The sequence below is a fragment of the Sus scrofa genome, chromosome 6, assembly GCF_054392235.1.
Source record: "Sus scrofa isolate SSC_HxYL_T2T_F1_AM1 chromosome 6, Sscrofa_HxYL_maternal_Yorkshire_Landrace_v2.0, whole genome shotgun sequence".
NCBI classification, from domain to species: Eukaryota; Metazoa; Chordata; class Mammalia; order Artiodactyla; family Suidae; genus Sus; species Sus scrofa.
In genome coordinates, this window is record NC_139388.1 from 133,326,185 (window position 1) to 133,339,142 (window position 12,958).

Here is a 12,958-nt window from a genome sequence, read left to right on the forward strand (position 1 = left end):
TCTCCCTGTTGTCTTTCTTGAGTGGCTCAGTCCACACCTGTGGTTTCTTCTGCCATTGTCACGAATGTCCCAGCTGAGCTCAGCTGACCCAAGACAGAAAAGGAGTCATTCTGGGTCTGTCCTTCCTCACTCCCTAGGTCCCATTAATGGCCAGGTTGAATCGCTCTTCTTCATCTCTCGCTACTTCGTGCCTTATCCTTCTGAGCCTTCTCTGACCTCACTCAAACCTGGATTGTTCAGTGGTCTTCTTATGTTCTGCTGGGGTCTCTGCCTTTAGCTGTAAGCATCCTGAAGCTAAGCGTGGGCACCATAGTGTTGAACAAAACACATCTGGTCCCTGCCTCCCAGAGCCGATCATGTACCAGGGGAGGTGGACATTGAATGATATAATAACTGCTCTTAGTGTTTGGTGTTATTATTTGCATGGGGCTCTTCCAAGTACTTTTGTATATGAACTTATTTTAATCCTCACAACGGCCCTAGGATGTAGGTTTATTTTTTTTCTTATTCTACCCATATTTTGGATCAGGAAACTGAGGCAACCTCCCCAAGGCTCCACAGCCTCTGAATGCAGAGCCAAGATTCAGACCCAGGTCTCAGGCGCCAGAGACCATGTCCTTTCCCATTTTACACTGTCTCTGTGCTCCTTGCTGTGCTGTCTTTGAAGAGGCAGCTGCAAGTTCAGTGACCAGCAAGCAAAATGGAGCCATGGGTGTGTATACTTGTAGGCAGTCCTGCGATGGGGTATTTGGGGGGTGGGGGTGCAGGTAATAGAAATGGGAATGTAGGCAATTCTGTTCTGGGGAGAAAGATACTCAATCTGAAACCCAAGGCTGAAAAAGAACAATACAAACATGTGATGGGGGGTGCTGTTCCAGGCAGAGGGATCAGCATGTACAGTGCAAAGTCCCTGAGAGAGAGAGAGGAGAGAGAGAGAGAGTTGTTCCGGTAGAGAAGGTGGGGGTGGGGAGAGAGCAGCAGGTAGCAGGTGACAAGACCTTGGGAGTGGGCAGGGGGCTGGGCAGGGGGAGAGCCACGGTTGGGACAACACCCTGAAGCCTGAGAGAAGATAAGATTACAGTTTCATCTTCCTCCAGTACCTTTCCTGTGCTACTGTGTTCCAAGACAAAAATCTGATTACTCCTGTCCTGACTTTCATTCTGTGAGGTGATTTTTCCCACATGCAGAAAAAGTTTGTTGAATTGGAGCTCTTTGCTGGGAAAGGACATAGCAAGGTTCAGTGAAAACGAGATTCTGGGTCGTGGGATTTTAAAGTGATTGTTCCCTCCTTAATGGCTAACTTGCTGTTTGTGGTTTTATGCAAAAGAACTCAAGAGTTTATCAGTCGTTTTGCCTCTTTTGAAAGGAGCCCAAGGGGTCCACCTTCTATTGAATTCTATTCTATCGTAAACATTTAGAGCACACCCATTAAGAATTTGTATGTTTCTAAATGTATAACTCTTTAACATCGGGGCTTGATTACCTTGTTTGTGAACTTTTGAATGAATGCAATGTGGTTTGTTTCTGATGTCAAAGCATTTACTATTTGAACTTATTTTCCAGCTGCCATCTTGTCTGGAAATTATTCCCAAGTAAGGCGTGTTTGACATTTGAATTCTGCTTTTGTTTCTTAGTTCAGAGAAATATTCAGTATGTCCTGGTGTTTGATGCATTTGTCATTGTGATTTGCTTGGCATCGCTCATTCTGTGCACAAGATCCATTGTTCTTGCTCTAAGGTTACGAAAGGTAAGTGTGTATTGGAATTTTCCCCCTCCCCTCCCAACCTCTGCCTATCATTTGTCTAAACGGTAGGGCCCTGACTTTGGGTCATCCTGCCCTTTCTGGGACCCTGACTAAATTAGATTCCCTTGAGTGACTGCCCCCCTAAAAGGCATTCATCAACCCGAGGAGCAGAGAGTGAGTCAAAGCTCATGGCACGTCAGGTGGAGCCGGACAATTATCCCGCTTAAAATTGAGCTGGTTAGCACAGATACACAGCGGTGAACTCTCAAGCTTTTGAATGTTTCTACAATAAACGAGACCCTTTTCATTCAAGAGTGACCTTAAGAACAGAGGAATACCCTGTGTGGGTTTCACCTTTTGTCTGCAAATCAGAGATCATTTTGACAAGGAGGCGAATGGAGTTATAAGGAAGCATAAAATACTTTCTTCTAGGGAGTTCCTCTCGTGGCTCAGTGGTAAGGAACCTGAGTAGTATCCATGAGGAGGTGGGTTCGATCCCTGGCCTTGCTGAGTGGGTTAAGGATCCAGCATTGCTGTGAGCTGTGGTGTAGGCCAGCAGCTGCTGCTCTGATGTGACCCCCTAGCTCGGTGTGCTGTGGGTGCAGGCCTAAAAAGATTAAAAAAAAAAAGAAGAAGAAGAAAAAAACGTTTTCTTCTATTATTTAAATTAGTTTTAAACGTCTCACCCAAGTTTCTTTTTACCTTTTTTAGCCTCAAGGCTCTTGTGAATACACACCCCAGCTCCCCACAGTCTTATTCTGGTGTCTGGCATCATGGAAACACTGACTGGGATTGGGGGGGTGGAGAAGCGGGGTAGAAAGTGCCGTTTGGGGAGCAAGAGAAGAGTCCACATCATGTTTTTCCAGTCCTTGACCTTTGTTGGTTTATTTTGTTGATGGTCCACTTCCCTTACCCGCACCCATTCACCACACCCGTGGATACTCTGAATCCAAGGCCAGAGTCCGGTTTCTGCCATCATCAGGGGTGGCGGGGACCTTGGAAGCCCACACTCTGGAATGGGGCTGCCTGGACTGGAACCCCAGCTTGCATCCTGCCCCCCAACTCCCAGGTGCCTCCCCTGGGAGGTAGGGCCCGTGGTACTTCACAGGGCTGTTTGGTTGAAAGAGCTGAGAATATGTAAAGTGTATGAAATACGCTCCGTGTTAGCTGTTTCAACAGGAGTCTGCAGGAGTCCGCACAGCACGCAGCGTCCCATGGGCTTAGTTAGGGCCTATGCTCGCCCCCCGCTGGTGTCGATGGTGGGGAAAAGCGGGGGACAGAATCTCTTCCCTCCCAGTGAGGAAAAGGCAGTGCCACCTCGTTGCACCTGTGAGAGCACTAGTCTGAGCTTTTCTTCTTCCAGAGGGCAGTGTGTTTTCTAAGAAATGCTTTTTAAAATATTTGCCACAGAGATTCCTAAATTTCTTCCTGGAGAAGTACAAGCGACACGTGTGTAACACTGACCAGTGGGAGTTCGTCAATGGATGGTACGTCCTGGTGATTATCAGCGACCTGATGACTATAGTTGGATCCATATTAAAAATGGAAATTAAAGTCAAGGTGAGGGGCAGCCCATTGAAAATCTGTTGTTCTTCCAGGAGTTCCCGTCGTGGTTCAGTGGTTGACGAATCCGACTAGAAACCATGAGGTTGAGGGTTCGATCCCTGGCCTCGCTCAGTGGGTTAAGGATCCGGCTTTGCCATCAGCTGTGGTGTAGGTCACAGACAGGCCTCAAATTGGCACTGCTGTGGCTGTGGTGCAGCCCAGCAGCGGTAGCTCTGATTCAACCCGTAGCCTGGAATTTTACGTGTGCCGCAGGAGTGACCCTAAAAAGCAGGAAAAAAAAAAAATCTTTTGTTCTCCCTCTTTTTTGGATGGCCTCACCTACCAGATGATATACAGTGATTCTCACATTTCCTCTTTTCTCACACCCATAAAATTGAAGCCTCCTCTTACTTGGTTTCTCATGAAGTGAAAATGAGGAAGCAGATGTTTCATGGAAAATGATATTCCTAGGAAAACACTCCAGGAAACTTGGCAACATCTTCAGAATAGAAACCAAAGTTTGAGAGGATGGGTTGTTTGGGCTTTATTTATTCATTTATGTATTTTATGGCTGCATTCAAGACATAAGGAAGTTGCCAGAACAAGGATGGAATCCGAGCCACAGCTGTGACCTGTGCCACAGCTGTGGCAATGCCAGATTCTTTATCCCACTCAACTGGGCCAGGGATCAAACTGGTGCCTCTGCAGAGACCTGAGCTGCTGCAGTTAGATTCCTAATGCACTGCACCACAGCGGGAACTCATATATATATATATATATATTTTTTTTTTTTTTTTTTAAGCTGCAAAAGCATCAGCTGACTCATGAACCAATCATGTCCAGAGCCAGGTCCCCCCATCCGTGATGATGGTGGCTTTGATGGGTGGAAGTGAGGGCAGGAACATTTGAGTGACTGCTAGATGCCTGACACCTTGGGTAACTTAGCTGATTTAATCTCACAACTAAGTCTTTTTTTTTTTTTTTTTTATTTCATTGGAGTAAAGTAGACTTACCATGTTGTGTTAGTTTCAGGTGTACAGCCAAATGAATCAGTTATGCTTATACATATATCCATTCTTTTTCAGATTCTTTTCTCATGTAGGTGATTACATAATATTGAGTAGATTTCACCATGCTATAGAGTAGGTCCTTGTCACTTACCTATTTTATGTATAGTAGTGGGTATATGTTAATCCCACCCCCTAAATTTATCCCTCCCTGAAACATTTCCCCTTTGGTAACCCTAAGTTTTAAGTCTTGACTGCTCCCCTCCGTGCTGTGCCATCAGTGAGCAAGTCTAACCAGCATTTCCTCCTGGCCGTTAACGGACCTCCCTGCTCCCTCTTCTGACTGCTCTGGCTCCCAGGCCATCTTCCTTGTCTGGCCTGCACCGCAATAGCAGTCTTCTTATAGATTGTCCTGCTTTTGGCCTTACACCCTTCAGAGCTATCCACACAGCTGTCAGAATGATTATTCTAGAAGGATCTGCCCTACTGTGATGATCATTTCTGTCTCAGGGGACACCCTCTTGGGGATGAAGTGGCTTTTCTCCAGCATGGCCTCCAGGGTCCTTGTCACCTAGCTTTGCCTCCCTGTCCCTCCCTAGAGCTCCCTGACCCATCAGTGCTGCTCCCTCGGGCCTCCCTGCAGGCCCTGAGCCCTCTTGTTCAGCCTCTGTCCATTCCCTCGTAGTGCTCTCCCAGCCTGTCCCCTGGGCCCAGCACCAATCAGGGGTCATGCCGTGGACAGTCCTATGGGACAAGCTGGGCCATGTCTCTCACAGCACGCAGCATATTGAATGAGAATTGCACTTGTGTGTGTGTCTCCTTGGTTGGACCTGGAAAGTCCTTGAGGGCAGGAACTGTTAGCAAATCATGTGGTAGTTTTCTTTCAAAAGTAGCTGAAAGGGGAGTTTCCGTCATGGCTCAGTGGAAAATAATCCAACTAGTATCCTTGAGGTTGCAGGTTTGATCCCTGGCTTCACTCAGTGGGTTGGGGATTTGGCGTTGCCTTGAGCGTTGTATAGATCGCAGATGTGGCTCGGATCCCACATTGCTGTGGCTGTGGTATAGACCAGCAGCTGTGGCTCTGATTCGACCACTAGCCTGGGAACTTCCATATGCCGCAGGTGCAGGCCCTTTAAAAAATAAAAATAAAAAAAAAGATAGCTGGGAGGTATTGTTTGATATTGAACAAACCCCTTCGTGTGCGTCCTTTAATGCCTAGGTCAGTGGTAAATGCAAAAATTCCATTCAGCCAATTGAAATACTAAAAGGAAATGAGAAACACATTTGGAATTGTATTATTATTTCCTTTTTCAATTTAGGAACTCTTAAAATCACTGTAGAGAGGCCGTCAGCCCATTCTTCTCCAGTCAGTTTAAAGTGAAGTTCATAAGCTGAGGAGAGAAAAGTATTTTACCCATATGTCTGTTTTTTCATTCTCTAGAATCTCACAAATTATGATCTGTGCAGCATTTTGCTTGGAACGTCCACGCTCCTTGTCTGGGTTGGCGTCATCAGATACTTGGGTTACTTCCAAGCATATAACGTAAGGCTGCGGTTCCTGGGTGGCACCCCTGGGATTGAGGTCCATTTCTTTGGGTTTAAGTAGCGACCTTTTAATTGCTCCAATTCTGCTGATTTTTTTTTTTCAGGTGCTGATTTTAACCATGCAAGCCTCGCTGCCGAAAGTTCTTCGCTTCTGCGCATGTGCTGGGATGATCTATCTGGGTTACACCTTCTGCGGCTGGATTGTCTTAGGACCCTATCACAACAAGGTAGGTAGCCTGCTTCTTCCTTCTCCACACAAGGCACTTGACACCCTTAGAAGCGGGTTTCCATCAGTGCCCTTCATCCCACTTTTCGCCAGCAAGTACCCTTGACATCAGTCAGCATGTGTCTTTGCACCAGTTTCCTTTCTCTTTCCCTTTTCCGGATATTGAAGTGACTTCAGGATATTGAAACAATAACTGCAAGAAACTTGAGAGCACATTTCACCGTTGTCTGGGCCTGGCTAAAGGGGGTCACATATGAACCCAGCCAGTCATCAAATAAGAAGTGTTTGGACATGAGATCACTACAATAAAGATGAAATTAAATGAGGAAAAGTATACAAAATCTTTCTAAATCATAAAGTATTAGGGTTTTCATCCACATTAATTGAGGAGAATGGAGGAGGATAAAGACTGCCCAGAATGACCATATTTGGTTTATGATTAAAATGATAACACATCTAGGCTTGGCATGTGGTTTTGATCACAGTGTCATCTTAGCCTAATTAAAGATCAGTATCTGAATTCTAAACCATTACTGGGCTTCAATCAGTATCAGCATCTCAGGGACATCAAAGTTATGTTCAGATGTTCTTGTTTTAAAATGACAAATTTGTTTTATAGATATTGCAGGAAATGAAATTAGGTAGGCCTTGTTTTCAAACCAGAACCAGTAAAAGCAATGACTGCATCTTATAGTTTTCATTCCATGGGCCTCAGGCAGTTGGAACAACGGAAACAATGAAAATAAAAATAATAGCAGCTAACACTTGATGTTCTGCCAAGCATTTCTGTCTTCTCTCTCATTTAATCTCCTCAACAGCCCAGGGTACTATTGTCTTGGCTTAGCTGCTCTGCAAGAAAGAAAGTAAAACTGTAAAGGATTGCACTGATGCTGGTATAAGAGCTCAGGCTTAATTTTTTACCTCGATAGTTGCATTCAACAAAACATTATCAAATCTGGTTTACAAACTATTCACAAAAAGTGAGCAATGCACAAAACTCAAACTTTCGGTACTGTCCTACTAAAATAAATCCTAGTAACTTGGCATATATCCAGGCTGCCTCCTCTTTATGTGTTACATTTAATATATCCAAAGAGAATTACCGTTTTTCTATCTGAGAAACTATAAAATCAACAAAGTGCCAATCTCTGAGTTAATAGTAAATCTTGATAATCTTACTGTTCTTCCAATCCACTCCACTGATTTAAAGGTGACTCATGAGTAAAAATTGCTCTTTGATATGATCTTTCTAATCTGGAGAACTTACTGTCTTTAGTATCCGGGAAAATTTACATTTTTCTCCCTCACTTGCCTCATGCACTGAGTGCATCTCCACATTTTTGTCACTGGAGGGCAGTGTTGCACCATGTGGAATAAATACTGAGCCTAAGGATTTCAGCTTTAATTCACTGACTCCAAGGCCTCTGATCAAGTGGCCTTATCTTCTTTGCCCTCCATCTTCCCTACCCTATCATTATTCTGGAAGGTGCTCGGAAAATGTTGCTTGAATATGACTAAAATAGCTACCATTCTCAAGTGCTGGATAGATACGGTGCCCGTGTTTTTTAACTCCCTTTGCTACTGTTAACCCTCCCAGGAGCTCTGTGGGGAAATATTGTTATCATCTGACAGAAAACAGGGATCTTAATATGTAGATAATTTTCCTGAGGTTGTACAGCTAGTGAATGGCAGAGATAGGATGCACACTCAGGTCTGCCTGACCCCGATACCCACGCTTTGACCAGGACTTTTCTTTGTATTATCTAAAACAAACTACTGCGAAAGAGCATTTAGTCTGATTCAAGGGTAAATCAACCATGAGAGAAGGGCAGGTAATCAGTCTTGTTTCTTTCAATGTGTGTCAAAGTTACCTTGTGAAAAATGATGTTATTTGCTTTGTGAGTCTGGTTGCAGTTTCCTATGATCGCTTGTGTCCTTTCAAAGAATCTGGGTGAGCTGGGGACATTCTGGCTCAGCACTGTCCAATACAAATCTAACCAGAGCTACAAATTAGAGCCATGGGTATACTTTAAAATTTTCTAGTAGCTTCATTAAAAAAAATTTAAGAAACAGATGAAATTGATATAAATCATATGTTTTAGTGGACCCAATGCATCTAAAATATTCCTTAAGCCTGTATTCAATAGAAAACATTGAGATATTTTACATTCCTTTCCTTTTTTTTTTTTAGGTTTTTATTTGTTATAGTTGATTTACATTGTTCTGTCAATTTCTGCTGTACAGCAGAGTGACCTAGTTATGTATACATATATAAACACACATTCTTTTTCTCACATTATCCTCCATCATATTCTATCACAAGTGGTTGGATATAGTTCTCTGTGCTATACAGAAGGATCTCATTGCTTATCTACTCCAAATGCAATAGTTTGCATCTATGAACCCTAAACTCCCAGTCCATCCCACTCCCTCTTGGCAACCACAAGTCTGCACTCCATGTTCATGAGTTTGTTTTTTTCTGTAGAAAGTTTCATTTAGATTCCAAATATAGGTGATATCATATGGTCTTTGTCTTTCTTTTTCTGGCTTACTTCACGTAGTATGAGAGTTTCTAGTTTCATCCATGTTGCTGCAAATTATTTTGCTTTTTTAATGGCTGAGTAGTATTCCATTGTGTATATGTACCACATCTTCTTAATCCATTCATCTGTCAATGGACATTTAGGTTGTTTCCATGTCTTGACTATTGTGAATAGTGCTGCAATGAACATATGGGTACATGTATCTTTTCCAAGGAAAGTTTTGTCCAGATATGTGCCCAGAAGTGGGATTGCTGGGTCATATGGTAGTTCCATATTTATTTGTCTGAGGTACCTCCATACTGCTTACATTCCTTTTCTTAGGTACTGAGTCTTTGAGATTTGCTGTGAACTTTATCCTGACAGAACTTCTCAATTTGGACTGGCTACTTATCCTTAATAGTCACATATAGCTAGTGGCTGCCATATTGGATGTTTCATCTCTTGACTTGTGCCTCTAACTTATCATCAGCCTTCTACTTCTCCCCTGGAGGAGGGAAGAGATAAGAGTTATATCTCAGGTCTGTTTATAGCATCTATCTCCCATCTGTAGTCAGGATGATATATGGGGGAAGTGTATAGTTGAGTTAATTCCATGAATAAACTAGTTAGTTGGAGGAGAAAACCTTCAGACTGGTTCTCAACTTCTGTACTTTTCTTTTCCACATTGCTTCTTCTTTGGATCTGCACTTAGAAATGGTTTACTACTCCCTGCACCTGAATCCAAACTGTCAGAATTATCAGGTTCTGCCAGTCAGTATCTATTGAATCAGAAGATCTTTTAGGCTTCTTTGCCTGGAGCCTTGAAAAACTAGGCACCATAGTGAGCATTTTCTAGAATTTCTAGAATCATAGCAACCTTGGGGGTGGAAGCTAACTCTTTTAAAAAAAAGACAAAAATTCTAAAGAGGAGATAGCAGGAAAACCAGAATTTCACCCTGCTGTTTGCATGGCAGGAATTCCACATTTTAGCTTCTAGTTTTCCTGTTAGAAGTCAGATTGCAATGGTTCAACTGAAGGAGACGAAAAATTGAAGAAATGGTCTGTCAACTTTGATTTCAGCACTAATGGACATTGGCACAAATATTCTTTCAAAATGTCTGGGCACAGCAGGCTGGGCGCTGTTGATGTTTAATAATTCAAGGTAAGGATTAGAAGAACATTACTCTAACGTGGCTTTGCCATTTCTTAAGGACTTTTTACTGCGAGGCATAAACCATAGTCTTGCATTCATTGTCCCCATTTTGCAAACAAGGAGACAAAGCACTGAAAAACTATTGGACTTTGTTGATGCCAAAGGTACAAGTTCAGCAGCATCCATGTTACATCTTTGTGCTTTCGGGGCCTCAAGCTTTAGCCAAGCACCTCTCTTGTTCAGAAGAACTAATGGCTGGCTAAAACATCTTACCTGAATGCTGCATGACAGTCTTAGCACCAGCCCTTGAAGCAAATTCTTACATCATTCTCTGACATAAGCCAGTGCAGGCTCTGTTTTCACTCAAATGAAAGTTCTTTTTGGCTCAATCATAAAATTATCATTGGTGGAACAAATGCTTGCATTCTCACTGTGTCCCTGGAACCTATGGGGTCTCCTCCTGGAGATATTCATTTAATATTTATCATATGTCTACTGTGCACCACTGTCCCATTCTTCTAGCTCGAGTTCAGAAGGCAGGGACCATGAATTATTTCTCTTTGCATTTATCATGCCCAGTGTGGTGCATAGAGCATGGCAGGGACTCAACAAGTTTGCTGAGTGAACGAGAAACAAAGAGACAGCTGTACCTTCTGTCCAGTGACTTACAAGCTTGTAAGACCAAAACAATTTCCTATGAATGCAGTCCTTCCAGACTAGAAACACATTTGGATCTTATTTCCCCTTATCTTGGGTCTTTTTTTCTCTCTACTTTTTAAAAATTGAAGTATAGTTGATTTATAATGTTTCAGGTATGTTGCAAAAGGATTCAGTATATATATATACACACAAATATATGCATATATATTCTTTTTCAGATTTATTTTCCATTATAGGTTATTACAATATACTGAGTAGAGTTGTCTGTGCTATATAGTAGGTCCTTGTTATTTATCTAATTTATATATACTAGTGTGTATCTGTTAATTCCAAATTTGTTCCTCATTCCCTTTGGTAACTCTAAGTTTGTTTTCTACATCAGTGAGTCTATTTCTGTTTTGTAAATAAGTTCATTTGTACCATTTTTTTAGTTCCACATATAAGTGATAATCATATAATACCTGTCTTTATCTGGCTGACATCACTTAGGTCTATCCATGTTACTACATATGGCATAATTTCATCCTTTTTTAAGGCTGAGTAGTGTATATATTCCTTTGTATATGTATATACCATATCTTTATCCATTCATCTGTTGATGGACACTTTGGTTGCTTCCATGGCTTGGCTATTGTAAACAGTATTGCTGTGAACTTTGAGATGCGTGTATCTTTTTGGGTTAGAGTTTTTGCCTTTTCCAGGTATATGCCCAGGAGTGAGATTGCTGGATCATATGGTAATTCTGTAGTCTATTTTTAGTTTCTTAAGGAACCTCCATGCTGTTCTCCACCTTGGGTATTTTTAAAGTTCACTTCTACTATAGCTAGAAGCTACCAGGGCAGTCTGTCGGAAGTAGACGTTGCAATAGAAGTAGACTTTGCAATAGCTCTTTGGTGTTGGCTTAATCAGACACAGAGAAGATGACAAACATACCAGATGAGGAGAATAAACCCCATGATGTAAAGATGGAGGAGTGGGCTGGGCGTTGTGAGAGGTGGCAAGCATGGGATACTAATCCTGCTGTTGAAGGGATGGAATGAGGCGAAACTGATTGATAGCCATTTCTTGCGGTGCAGAATGATAGGATGTACCAATCGCTTGCCTTACTGGGGCACTGTTTTAACTTTTTGGTGGGTCAAAATAAATCTCATGTGCATAGAGAAGAGGGAGGTGAAAAACAATGTTGAGACAGGTATTGTGTCTATACTGATTCAAAGTAACTGCACAGGAAACTAAGGGATGAATTTGCTGTGTTTCCACCAGCTTGAAGTTCTGGAACCTGAAGCACAGACTGGTAGGGCTCTTGACACTAGAGAAAAAAAATTGGCAAATTCTAAAAGAAACTGAGAAATATGAATTAGTAATTGTTCTGTCAGAGTTGTAATTGATATTCATAGAAACCAGCTTGAACTTCATTGTCTTAAGGCTAGTGGTGGAGATGGAAAATATTTATTCTGGGAACTGCCTGTCTTACTGTTCAATAATCTGCATATTATTAAATGATTTGTTCAAATGGATATTCCCTCCAGGGCTCCATGGAGAGTGACTTTAGTCCAGTTCTTCAGAAGTATTGCTGATGCAGCAAAGCCAAAGTCATGCTTCTTATTTGGGATACCATTTTGTATTCTCCCTCGGTTACAGGCATGGAGCAGGGAGGGTAGGACCTGGTGTTTGCTAGTTGGCTAGGGTATGAAGAAATGTGTAGAAAACAATCAGAAGATTAACCAGTCATTTACTCGGTGGTTCTTACTGATACAGAGAACAAACTAGAGCTACCAGGGCAGTCTGTCTGGAAGCAGACTTTGCAATAGAAGTAGACTTTGCAGTAGCTCTTTGGTGTTGGCTTAATCAGACACAGAGAAGATGACAAACATACCAGATGAGGAGAATAAACCCCATGATGTAAAGATGGAGGAGTGGGCTGGGCGTTGTGAGAGGTGGCAAGCATGGGATACTAATCCTGCTGTTGAAGGGATGGAATGAGGCCACATGAAGGAGGAACTTATTCCAACCTTCTCGATTTGGATTTTTACTTTGCAGCCAGCTTGTGTATATTGTTAAGCTAGAGAAATGATCTGAAGGCTCTGTTCTCTGAAGCTTCAGCTTGGACTTTCTTATCCAAGATTTTAAAGATTTTGCTTCAGCTTGGACTGGAGGCTGAAGAAGTTGGAGTGGAGACACCTTCCTTGAAGGTGTTAAGTGTGTTGACTGTTCAGAGTGGATTAGAAAGAGGGGTCAGTAACAGATGGACCATATCTGGTTGTAGAGCGAGGAAGATACATCAACTGAATAGACAGTTTTAGGCACTTGATGGTTTTGGAATAAAGTTTCTACAGTAGGAGATCAGAATCACTAATAGAAATAGGGAGCTTTGGAAGGAAAGCCCATTTTCTGGATTACAATGGTGGGAGGTTTTATTGATTGTGTTGCATGTAGTTAGTAGCATGACTCCTAACTAGAGATGGAGATGTCCCAGAGACATTTGTCAGAGACTTGGCTGTCCCCAAGCCACACTCACCGACTTAGTGGTCAGACAAGCCCCCACCGATAAGGGCA

The 12,958-nt window shown here is 42.4% G+C and overlaps 1 protein-coding gene across 9 annotated transcripts in view; it reads left to right on the forward strand.

The window, feature by feature from the left end:
* Nucleotides 1-12,958, forward strand: part of MCOLN2 (mucolipin TRP cation channel 2) — a 59,886-nt gene that overhangs the window by 39,836 nt on the left and 7,092 nt on the right. For all 9 annotated transcript variants that reach the window (XR_014807897.1, XR_002345107.2, XR_014807898.1 and 6 more), the window contains 4 exons: nt 1,635-1,747; nt 3,155-3,304; nt 5,738-5,839; nt 5,946-6,068. Coding sequence is in view for 4 of the 9 variants with exons in the window: in XM_013988837.3 (XP_013844291.1) it covers nt 1,635-1,747; nt 3,155-3,304; nt 5,738-5,839; nt 5,946-6,068 (488 nt within the window). In the remaining 5 variants the exon portion in view is untranslated. The remainder of the gene's footprint in view (nt 1-1,634; nt 1,748-3,154; nt 3,305-5,737; nt 5,840-5,945; nt 6,069-12,958) is intronic.